At 30.1% G+C, this 13,462-nt stretch overlaps 1 protein-coding gene across 1 annotated transcript in view; it reads left to right on the forward strand.

Annotated features, from left to right (window-relative positions):
• Window positions 1-10,801: 10,801 nt before the first annotated feature.
• The window catches only part of LOC142318755 (venom dipeptidyl peptidase 4-like), a 128,517-nt gene continuing 125,856 nt past the window's right edge, over window positions 10,802-13,462 (forward strand). Inside the window, exons 1-2 of the mRNA XM_075355188.1 lie at window positions 10,802-11,107; window positions 11,873-12,088. Of these exons, the coding sequence (XP_075211303.1) occupies window positions 12,014-12,088 (75 nt within the window). The 5' untranslated portion in view covers window positions 10,802-11,107; window positions 11,873-12,013. The remainder of the gene's footprint in view (window positions 11,108-11,872; window positions 12,089-13,462) is intronic.

Consider the following 13,462-nt stretch of genomic DNA (forward strand, 5'->3'; position numbering starts at 1 on the left):
ACCACCTTTTATTTTTTTAATGTTCTAGGTTCACATCTGGCTTGGCATTTTTCACATGTTACAAAAATGTCACCTCTTATTCCTTTACAGTGATTTGAGAACGTCTTGCACTACTTAAAAAAATTGAAATATATCAAGGTATATAAGGAATTTAAAAAAACTTTGATAGTATGCATTTATACAGACATATTTATTTAAAGGAGTAGACTGTTGTAATGTTTAATTTTCTGAATGTAGATCTACACATAATTTTATCTACTCCCGAATAGTTTTTAATAATGAATATAATTAAACAAGAAATATTTCCATTCTGTTTTTTTGTTATTTGTACAAAAAAATCACAGTATATGGAAAATTAATTTATGTAATTGTCGTGTAACATTAGTGCTACATTTTTAACCTCTGTCTAAGATGAATAAAATAAAAAATATTAAATTCAGTCATACATGCTGTGAATGTCACATACACATCAGTGTCCCAACTATCTTTAGGCATAAAAAAGTTGCAAATGTTAATTTTAAATCATATATGAAAATCAGTATACCACTTGAAGTAAGTCAGTTTAGATAGAATTTCACTTTTATTTTTGTGGTGTTTAAAGCCAATATCTTTAAATCATTCATGGCAGTTTTGTCTTCTGCAAACATAATTAATTTTATTAAAATATCACAATTGCATTGCCATAGTTGGGCAAATTATTTACATAAATAATTAACTTATTTAACAATGAGGACAAAGTGATAAGCCTTAACATTATGTTTTACTTACAGTGTTAAGTGTGCAGTGTCCTGTTACCACATTCTTTTAGTTTTTGTAGAAAAAAGCGATTCACGCTATCAAAGAGTATTGACCGTTTGAAAATGCCCTTAAATGCAGTCAAACTAGAATGCTAGTAATTTCTATCAAGAAACTGTGAGTGCTCGAATTGTTGTAGTATTTTTCTAAACAGATATGGTGTTTGTATTCAGCGAATTATGGTTTCTATTCAGTGAATTATTTTTTTCTAAATGATTCAAATCCAAATTGGATTATTGCTGTATAGAATAATAATTCAATGTATTAATTTAAATGCGCTTACTTCTTTCATTTATTCTTTGTGTATTTTTAACTCGCATTAAATTATTACAAATAAATTTCTGCTGTGTGTAAAAAGTGAATGATCAAACTAAAATTAAATAAATACACACTAGAAATTTTTGTTAATTGTTATAAATAAAGCTCCTCAATGATTTATTGTGAGCAGATGAAAACTTAAAGAATAAATAGAAAAAATATTTTACCAATTTTTTGGTTGGTATTTTATTTAATTATAAATAGCGGTTTGTATTTTTATGAATTTTAATTTGTACAGGTGGCCTGTTCCTTCTTAATTGACTACTTTGTTATAATAACAATTTAAATTCTATTGACTGTAATTCATAATCTCAGTAGCTAATTTTTTTTTTTTAAGTGACATTTCTTTTAATCAAACAACTAATAATCAATTAATTCCATTGCAGGGAGTATGTATTCTTGTTAAATTAATATTAAAAAGTGTATAAAAGATAAATTGATTATAATTGAATTTAACATTTTATAAAAGTATGTAATAATAATAATTACTTAAAACAGTTTAATACCAAACCATTATTATTATATATGACATATTAGATCCTACACTTTTTTTATATATTTCAGTAATAGTAATAATTAAACATGAGAACTTAAATTACTAAAACAATATTAGATTATTTGATGTCAGTGTTTCAGTTATTGTATAATATATTTATAGTTAAAAGCTACTAAATTAGTTACCTATGCCTACATGCTAATCTAATAAATTATTGATTGTATGATCACAATCTGTGGACCATATTTAATAGAACTGTGGCAGCAGTGTTTATTAATAATAGAAATTATGATGAGCACTAAATGTAAAAAGAATAATTAATCAGATGCAAGTCCAAGTATTGACACTTTTGCATGTAATTCATTGACAATAGGTTAACTGGCTGGGTAGTATGCGCTGTATCTCCAAACTGCACATTAACTCATGACATGAAGTTGTTGATTTGCTGTATCTGTTATCAAGATTTAAGACAGCAAGGTAAATTCTAATTTTAAGAAAAAATTAGTTATTGAAGAGATGATTAGTTTTTTGATTATTGTTCTCATATGCTGAGGAATGAAACATATTTTCCAGCACTTGCAGTGTTTTTGACAGATTATATCAGTTTCTTAACCTGTGGGGTGCGTTCCCCTAGGGGGGGTGTGATAAACCCACCGGGTTGGTCTAGTGGTGAATGCGTCTTCCCAAATCAGCTGATTTGGAAATCAAGAGTTCTAGCGTTGAAGTCCTAGTAGTCTGTTATTTTTACATGGATTTGAGTACTAGATCGTGGATACCAGTGTTCTTTGGTGGTGGGGTTTCAATTAACCACACATCTCAGGAATGGTCGAACTGAGACTACAAGACTATACTTCATTTGCATTCATACATATCATCCTCTGAAGTATTATCTGAAAGGTAATTACCAGAGGCTAAACAGGAAAAAGAAGGGGGGGGGAGTTGAGATAACGCTTAATAGGGGCTGTGAGCATATTAAAAAAAATTTATTAATTTACTGAAAGGAAAGCAAAACGAGAAATACATTCTGATGTAAAATAATAAAATACACATTTGCATTGATATAACACACTTATATAGAGTTGTATCAGTACTGCACAATGTATTAACTTATCAATACTAAATTAAAAGCAATTTAATAATTTTTATTAGTGACTCCTTGGGTCTGTCTTGCAGAGCAAAATTTTTCAAAGGAAGGTTTAATATTAGAAGTAGACACTTTTGAGTTCTTTTTCTGTATTTAGCTGAGATCTATATTTTGTCTTCAAAGCAGCCATCACAGAAAATCCGGTTTTGCAAAGGTAGGATGTTGAAAATTGTAATAGTATATGAAATGCTCTTGCTTTCAGTGCAAAAACCTCATTATCCATCCCTGCCCAAAATTCAAAGAGTGATTTATTACTAAATTGTCTTTTGATTTCGCCACTTGCCATGAAGTTTATGCAGATTTCTTCTTTGGCAGTTGAGAGCGCTTAAGGATATTTTGAAATGGATTTCTAATCCACTGGTAACTTGCTATCAAGTTGTCATCAGCAAGAAAATACTTATTATAATTCTTTGCTAGCATGTTTAAATGATTTTCAATGGTTACAAAAACAACTTTCTCGTGTTGTTCTTCAGCCTTGTAAGTTTTAACACAAAAAACATTATCTTGTATCCAACATATGTGTATTTGCTCGTTGGTAGTTGAAGATTCAAGGTATTTAATTTCTCAGATATGTTGTCCAAGTAGCTCAATTCAATCACAAATAAATCATCTCATAACTTCTCACCTTCCTGTCAGTTTTCCTCTTCTAGAAAATCATATGTTAATTCATAAGCACATTGCAAAAGATTTCTCACGTGATAACCATCTTGCATCATAATAAAATAGTAATGCTGAACATACTGCACCTGTGTCTTTACAAAGTGCAGAAAAAATTCTTTATTTTAGGGGTCTCATTTTTATATAATTAACGGTTACAACCTTCATTGACATAATATTCAGACCAGGACTCATTCTTTGGAAGCCTGAGATTTTCTGTGGATAATGCAATGTGTCCAGACAGTGAGATTTTTTTTTCAGAAGTGCTTATATATTTTGGAATCTTCCAGACATTGAATGAGCACCATCGCTGCATATTTAGACTCAATTTTTCTACTCTATGTTTGCCTTGTTAATAAAACCATTTAAGATAGCAAATAATGCGAGTGCTGTTGATTTGCAGAAAAGTAGTTTTTCTACTGCTATCATACCATCACAAAATCGAACATAGGCAATGAAATGATTATCTTTATTGCTATCTGTTGCCTCATCGGGCTGAATTGAAAATAATTCGTCATGTAACTTCCCAAAAAAGCTGATTAGTACAGTAAATTTAGCATTTTTTTATCCGAAAAATTACCTTGTGGATTTTTTGTTTATAAATCGTTAGGGGGCCATGAGAGAAGCTTAACTATAGATTTGTGGGGTTCCCCCTCCCTTCGTTTTTGAAAAAAATCAAAAAAATGTTGAAACTCATTTATCTCGAAATCAGTGCTTCGTAGAGAAAAAAATTTTAAACAAAAAATGTAGAGAACAACATTCTTCTCTACAATGTATCTCATTTAAGTGATGCTGTGCGATGGAAAATGCTCACAGTAGGTGGCGCTGAAGTAACAAAAAACGTGTTTTTTCGCCTACAAAAAAAATTTTTTTTATAGCTGAAGAAAGAAAACACAAAATTTCTTTTAATTTTTCAACATTGTCACCTTTAATACACTTAGTTCATTGCTTTTCCAGCTTATTTATTCCTTCAGTAAAATACGATTTCTCAAGCTCTGCAAAATAGGCGTCTGTCTCAGCTTTGATTTTGTCATTTTAGCAAATCTTCACCCACCAAGCCATTCTTCAAATTACGGCACAGGAAATAATCACTCTGAGCTAAATATGGTGCATGTGGAAGCAATTGCAGTTCATGAATTTTAGCAGCAACAGAAGACAGGTGCATTGTCATGGTGAAAAAGAACTTTTCTTGTCCAAATGTGGACATTTGGTCTTAATGGCCTTCGATTACCCCAATAATGCTAAGTAATATTCTCTGGTGATTGTTTTTCCTTTTTCCAGATAGTCTATGAGCACCACACCACAAACATCCCAAAATCCATGTCTTTTTTCGTTGATTGATCAAACACTTTTTGCCTTCTTTGGAGCACTTCCACCAATTTTGACTTGCTGTTTGGACTGTGCTTCGTATCAGGGCTGTAATAATGAATCTATGTTTCATCAGCAGTAATGAAATGTTGCAAAAATTCAGTTGAATTATGGTTGAACATGTACAAACACTGCTGAGAAATGTTAATTTGAGTGCGTTTCTGGTCAACTATTAACAAATGTGGCCATCGCACTGATAGCTTTCTCATGCCTAAATACTCATGTAAGATGTGATATGTTACTAAGCTCGCTTATTTTCAATCATTGATCTTTTAATACTGCATTGTGGAGCTTTGTGATGTTTTCTTTCATCTGTCTTGGCAGTCGCAGGGCATACTGAATGCTCATCATCAAAGATTCGATTGCGTAAGAATTCAGCTGCTCTCTTATTTACCATCGTAAACAATGGAGAAGATTCTTTTAATGATGACTCTTAACTCCTTTTTTATATTTGTCGGGTTTAAACATTTCGCAATGAAATATTTTATTACTGCTCAAAATACAATTTTATCCATTTTGCATAAAACAACAACACTAATCTACTGCCTGTTAACCACAACAATTAAATTAACTGAGAAGACATATTAGAAACGATTTAGTATGCCATCTAACAGATATTACATTAACTACAAATTGTCTTTTGAACAGCCCTTGTACAAATCTGGGGTTGAAAACTTTGATGATTTGACAGAGTGTACAAGAGAAGGCAATACTGATTGATATTGTTAGTAAAATTATAAGCAAAAAATAAATCTTTGCTTAAGTTGAAAATAGAGATACATTTTCTGAAGAAACTGGAAGAATTATTAGTTTTACCCAAGAATGTAGATGAAACACATAGGATGGTATGAAAGACCAAAAAAAAAGTCAAATTATGACATATTTGCCATAGAAAAGGATTACCATGTTCCTAAAATTAAAAAATTATTATTTTTTTGTTTATTTCATATGTTCTTTTTGATATGCTTGCTTTAAGTTTACATATTATAAATTTCTTATAATAGACATATATTTTGTGTTCTTCAGTTAAAAAAAATATTATAATTTACTGGCATTCTATACTCCTCTACAGATAATTATTAGGCTACATTATTAACATTGACATTTTTTATTTAGTTTTTCGAATCTGCAGCAAGTATACGTATGTTAATGAAGTATGTAGTTCTTTTTTTTCCCATTTTATCATCCCTTTAGCCTTGAAGTTAACAAATTTTAGACCTGTAGTTTGTACTGTTCTGGGTATAAGTGTATGGAAACTTAACGTTGTTAATGAACGCTGAAAATTTAGTCAACCTGATTTTTACTCATGTAATTTCATATTTATATTTTATTGTTTCATTTTTTTTCTGAAAATGCACATTTGTAAGTAGAACTTCAAAATTAAACTGAAACTAAACTTACAATCTATATGCAGATAACAATACAATTTTAATTAAGAAAGATATTATATATTAACAAGAAAAGATTGTATGTTCATACACAAGTTTTCTTTTTACATGATTATTGTAAACTTTTTAAGGGTAATGTACATTTTTTTTTTCATAGTATATACAGTAAGAAAATGTGGTATCAAATAAGGCTTTCTATAGTCAAGTAGAGCTGAGGTAATTATTGTATAGAAAGACATAATGAAATTAAATTATGAGTTAAACATAGAAAGTTTGTTACTGATAGTGTTGGGTTTTATAATAGAAGATTTTGCAGGAAATTTGAAATATTGGATTGTAGATAGTTATATAAAAGAAATACAATGTAAACATTGGTTAATTCAGATTCAGCTGAACTTCAGTTTATTAACTCTCACAGAGTTTTGACTAAATTACATTAATGAAGAGTACTGGTAAGAATTTCAATGGTTTGTATCCTGTCATCTATATTAGGTCGTAGTTAAACTCCCTAACTTCACAACAAGAATTTGCTGTTATCAAAACTTAAATACATTTTTCTGTTATTCTATTTTAAATGAAGTTTTTAATCTTGAATTTTGAGTGTTTTTCATCTGAAAAAATGAATTGCTGATTTGAATTTTCACTATACTAAAACAATTTTTTTTTGTGAAAAGCCCTTCTTTGGTGATTTTTTTTTTTAGTGCCCAGAATGGCTTTAATAAAAAAAAGAATTAAAATATGTAAGATATGCCGTAAGAAACATTTGAAATTTCAAACAGAAAATCCACCCCAAATTTAGCAAAAACCTTTTTGTGATTTAATTACACTGTACACATTTTAGTGACAATATGAGTGAAGAAAGAAAGAGAATGAAAAATCTAAAACTTAGTTTTTGAAAAAAGACTTGTGCACAAAGTTTTTTAAAAATTTTTAATGTGTTTGATATTAAAAAACAGAATAATTCTTGACAAATATCTAATGTTTCAATTATATTTTGCTGATGAAAAAAAAGGCAGCTCACATTTGCCAAAGGAAATATTTCAATATAGTTTTCAGTAAGATGGATGAATTGTTTCCTTGTATTTTGTGACTAGTTGAAAAGGTTTGAATTGTTACATCATCCAGCTGTAAAAAATCAACCTAAATACAATGAAACTAGTCTACTGTAGATTTTGTACATTTACTTTCCTGTCTAGATGTTATTACTTTTTTTCTGTTTAGCCTCAGGAACCATTGAAAGGTATTACTTCAGAGAATGACATATATGAATGTAAATGAAGTGTTTTGTAAAGTCTCAGTTCAACCATTCCTAGTAAAGACAGTTGCCTTTACTAGGATTTGAACCTTATAGCTGTCGACTTCAAAATTAGATGATTTCTGATGATGAATTCACCACTAGACCAACCGATGGGATTGTGTTATTATGTTTTGATACCTAAGGAATCCAAAAAACCAGATATTAATGTTAAGTCATTAACATTAATACTTTATATCTCCAGAACTACTGGACCGATTTTAATCAAACTTGGTCAGATTACTTCTATATATGGGCTATTAGATTTTCAACTTAAATGTCAAGTGGGTGAGGCTGTAGAGCAAGGTCTTTCTAAGTATCTCGAGATTTCATCCGGTGTAAGTTCATATTTTTCTGATTAAGACACATTTGTTAATTAAAAAATAATATTTGCAAACTCGCACCCCCTACTCCAAAAAAATGATGTAGTCTTCTGCTACGTTGTGACATCGTGTAAAATTAAATGAATGAATATTTAAAGTGTAAAAAAATAACGAACTTGGTACCTGGTGTTTTAAGTTTCGCGACTACACCAGTCTTAGGACCGTACAAGCAAATATTGTTCTATGCAAGATGTGAAATTAGTTTAGCTAGTGCCGACCGTCACCGCCACACCAGCTCGAATTAAATACGAATGCGTGCGCGCTTTAGTTAGAATCATTGAATTAAATAAACGAAAAAATATTTTAAATTAAGTTGTTTGTGTAAGCAGTGCATCAGAAACAACCCACAGCTGTAAGTTTTTTTTAAATTTACAGTTTCCTAAATGCTAGGAACTACTTAACCAAGCGTTAATTAACTTACATCTTTATACTTAATACGGAGCCTACTCTGAAAGTAACTTCAGATTCCAAAATAATTTATTATATACATCGTTTTCTACTTTTGTACATAATTGCTGTCCAAATTAAAGTACTTATCAAATCTGTAAACAAGTTTTTGAATACACTTGTCATAAAACGCTGCTTCGGTAACCATTTCTTCATTTTCGGGAAAAGTTGATATCACTGGAAGCCAATCAAGGCTGTAGGGAGAATGTTTAAACAACTCCCATGTGAAACTGTTGATTTGGCGTGTGTAGACGAACGTTGTCATGAAGAAAAACTGCCTGAACTCGGCGTGCCTCGTCATATGTTTTGTTTGGCCCTTCTCAGTTTCTTCAACGTCTCGCAATAAGTTTCAGCTTTAATTGTGCCTCTTACCATAAAATCAAACAAGATCACATCTTTACGGTACCATAAAACCGATCCCTTAAGCTTTTTTGAAAAAAGTGTTTGACGGGTTTTCGAGAACTGGTGTACCCACTGCATTGATTGAGCTTTTGTTTTCAGGTTAACAAATTTAACCCATGTCTCGTCGCCTGTAACGATGTGTTCAAGAAACTCATCCTTCTCTAGTAACTGTGAAGAAAGTTTAGAACTGACCCCACTCTCATTTTTGCATTTTGTCAGAAAGAAGCTTAGGCACTTGCAACAAGTTCATGTGTGACAATTGAGGGTCGACCTTCTCAAAACCTACATCATTGTGTTACCGCACTGTCACTCAGTATACTGCACAAAGTTCACGATGGATTTTAGTAGCTGACAAATTTTTTGCGTGAAGGAAATGTTTGCCGGCACGCACTGCAAGTCGGCGAGATTTTCTATGACAGCACCCATTTCGAACGAGAGTTTTATAGGAACAAGCTAGCGGTTTTTCCAATAACGCTACTAGAACCGCACTGAACCCGGCTATTTAACTGTGCAAAGAGAATCGCTACCCCCACTCCTTTGCTCAATACCGAGGACCGGAAGTTAATTTCTGAATAGTCATCATATATGTCATAACTAAACTGTTGTAGACAATATGAAACACCAGGCCTCGTTGAAAATGTCATAACCATTCTCAGGAACAAGATCTCAAGCCGCTTCTGTCTGCTGAAAGTGATGATTTCAATGGTTTCCCGTTGTTTTCGTCATTGAGCAAATTATGCTGTCAAATATTAATAATATACTAATCCCATTGCAATACGGGTGAAATCTTGCTACGAGTGACCTTCACTCTGTTCATCGATGGAATAAGCTGTATAATAAATACGAGTACCATCCCTCGCAGAGAAAAAACTCTTCGACTAGCACTGCTTATATCATGTGATTTAGATATATGACATCCATTAGAAAGATTGACACAAACATTGTATGGCAAACAAATTGATATATTCTTTTCTGTGTGATCAGTGTACTATATATTCTTCACTAAGTCGAAGAAAATGAAAACTAAATAGAGAAACTTGTGTATTTGTTAACAAGTATTATAATAAAATCCGGTTGTATTCTAAACCAAAATTATTTTATTGTGTAGATTACTTAAGTGTTAATGTATATTAACCAAAATTGGTGTAATTTATATAGTAAATTATCGACCATCTGTGCAATTTACAATGACTGTTTTCTTTGAACTAAAAGCATTTTTCAAAATTATAGTATTTTTACAGCTTCCATGAAACGTTTTTACAACTAGCATCCGGTTGTGGTTTCATACACTATCTTTCTTATTTTACTCGTTTGTACTTGTGTGGTGAGCCGATTAATCAATATTACATTTGGAGATTACGATATTTTGTTTAGCTTTATCGATTCGGAGCCCCATAAAAATCCTTTTCAATGTCGTTTATATTTTAGCGTTTTGGAACTTTAATAATTTTTACTACAATAAGCTTCTTCTTTCTTTCTTTTTCCTGTTTAGCCTCCGGTAACTACCGTTTAGTTAATACTTCAGAGGATTACTACAATAAGCTGGTTACTCTTTTCGTATAACATCTCATTAACCATATTTCACTGTATTTAAAGGTAAATGAATAATATTTATGTTTAATGTAATTTACATGTTTCAACTTATCTGGAGTAAATAAATTAGTTTATGTTGAAAATAACGTTAAGCAAAATATTATTAGTAGATTTTTATTAAGATTATCGATCTAGCAAGTTAAAATAAGTCGTTTAGTTATTTGTACTTAATCATACGGGTTTTCTTAAATACAAGAACTTTGAAGTATTTGTCATCAATATAGTCCAAAACCATTGCTCTGATTTTAAAAAATAAATCTTTTTATCTATAGGTAAGCTTAAAAGATTCAGGAAATTTCATGAATTAATTTTTTTTTTGTTTTCAGATATTTTTAATAAAAAAAATTTTATTTGTAAGTGAGCTGTCCAAAGGAAAACAAAAAAATGACTATCGCAAACCAACGTTAGATTAAATAAATATTTAATAGTGTACTTAGAAAGGCACGATGTTGTACATAACTATAAAAACGACACCTCAGAGACAAACTCTAGGCTTAAATATAAAGTAAACGCAAATAATGAAATATTCAATCCTTAGCCGTTCAGAGAGTGGGAGTGTATTAGATCTCAGGAATGGAGAGGAGATGACTGATTCAATAAGCAGCAGGGACGCTTGGTGACGGAACCTCTCTTCCACCGCATTTCCACTATTTAAAATGGTCATTAGCCGTAATTTTTAAACAATTTTTTTTTTTGAAAAATCTTTATACGTACATCGTTCGGAGTCTAATAGCAAGGAACCTTTTTCAAAATTAAAAAAAAAAAAATTCTGGGAAACACATTTGGCTGTAACTACGTCTTGGACAGATGACATACCAAAAGGTAAAGTTACAGGATCTCGATTCGTCCGTTCAATTATATTTCGAAATAATATAATGCATCAAAAATAAATGAAAAAATTAAGAAATTATATGATTAATCAGAAATAATTACAATATATGAACAACCATTTGTAATTCATTATATAAAAATAAATATGGGCAAGTAATTACAAATAAATTAGGTGGAAACAGATTTTGTTTCCAGTGATTTCGAATTAAAATTCGAAATTTATTATAAAAAAATAAATAAGCAATAGGAAATTGTTTACATCAAGTACGTAACATAATAATACCACCGCTTCACTATTCGCAGCGGAAGTTACAATAACTGTTTAGAAATGAAGACTATTTAAAGATACACATGAGTATATATTTTACATTTTTTTATGCAACTGTAATAAGTGATTTGATTGTAATTTAAATTTGACTACAAAACATTAAACATTTAACTGTTGTTTGCTACTATTACACTATGCTACTAATGCTACATATTATACTATTTTTGTCGAACATGACGCTTGTAGTATACTCATAAATTGATTGTTTTTACCTTTTATGTAAATCTATTTTTTATTACCATATTTTTCTTATTTCATTAATATCGGTAAGGAGTTAGCTCGTACATCGACGACTAACTAAATATCTGTAGAACATATGAGGGAAAAAATAATAAATTAAAAATCTATTCTCTTATTACCTCTTATAATATCTTTCTGCGTGGCAAAAAATGAATATGTATTCAAATAATTAACTTGCTCTATTACAGTGAATGACTTGTACGTTTGGTTAATAAAATATGACGTCACAAATGTAAATAGCTCCCACGACCTATCTTAATATCAGAGAAGACAAGAGAATAAGGTAGAGAGTTAAGTGAAAGTGAGGTGTATCTCAGTATTAATGAAAGATGTTCTCGTGTCTGGAAAGACGCCCCCGTTATATGCCTCTTCCTTTACAGGATTACAACGACTGGAGTAAAAAGGTTAGCATTTATTATTTTATTGTAATTTTATATTCGTAAATATCTGATAATATTATTTTTTAAATTCCAGAGTTCATATTTAAGTCTTCCTAGATAGCCTTGATTTATTTAACTCTCTTGTAATAATGTGTATTCTTTTAAAACTATGCTTGTCTTTTTCTTAATGAACCCTGCAACTATTTTAAAGTCAAAACTTTATTAATGTTTTATTTTTTAATACTTAATGTTAACAATTTTTAGTACTCAATTATCAAAATTTGGCTAGTCGGTAGTATACTTTAACTTATTAGGGTTCTGAGTTACCTTCTCTTAGTTTGTATGTAATTAAGTCTACGATCTATATTTTTCTACATGGTAAAACAATTAATTAAATCTTCTTAATTAGCACTTTTAATTTTTAATACTTAGTAGTTTTTTTTTATAATATTTGAAGAAGAATCGGTCAGAATGGTGTCCGAGATTAAAAATCAATAAAATTGTTTTTAATAAATTTAAAAATTATGAATGTAATACGTCATTGTTTTCAACATTTTATGAAAAGAATTGTTGAGAATTTATTTTTCTTAAAAAACAGCTTTTATTTCGCAGATACAGTTTAACAAAACCTAATATTGTAATAAAACGCGCACAATTCGTTATTCAATTCAAATAACCTGATATTCTATCTATTTCATAACTGCGGTAACAGTTTTACAAATTCTGGAGTGAAAAGAGCTAAATATTATTGCTTTATTATGGAAAATTCCAAAATCTAAAGCATTGACTGCTGATCGTATTCGACGTAAAGGAAATTTTAAAAAAAGAAGAAAGGCTTTTATTATAAGTTATTTATTATAAATGTCTCTAAACACCATGAAAAAAAAATTATTTCTTAGAACTATACTTGAAGAAAAATGATATTAGTCAATTTACGAAGAAAAAAACCGCAAAAATTATTATGTTACTGTTGTAGTCTCATAAATCGCGAAATATTTCAGATTTTACGTGTTATTTTGGTATTTTATTATAGTTATATTTAAAAAAAAACGCTTACCAACAATTAAAGTCGACGCGTTCAAGCGCTTTCGGATTTAAATTCCATCTTCAGGAACTCTCATATTTATCCTATCTATAATATTGATTAAAACATTACATGTAAGTTGTAAGAAAATGGTGACATTTGGGTAAAAACATAACAGTTGATCGTCATATGCTTTAAACATGTTATATTTTTACAAAAATATCACCATTTTCTTATAATTTACATGTAAAGTTTTAATCAATATTATAGATAGGACAAGTATGAGAGTTCCTGAAGATGGAATTTAATTCCGAAAGCGCTTGAACGCGTCGAATTCAATTGTTGGTAAGCGGTTTGTTTTGTATATTAGTTAT

Source organism: Lycorma delicatula, chromosome 2 (genome assembly GCF_047948215.1).
Source record: "Lycorma delicatula isolate Av1 chromosome 2, ASM4794821v1, whole genome shotgun sequence".
NCBI classification, from domain to species: Eukaryota; Metazoa; Arthropoda; class Insecta; order Hemiptera; family Fulgoridae; genus Lycorma; species Lycorma delicatula.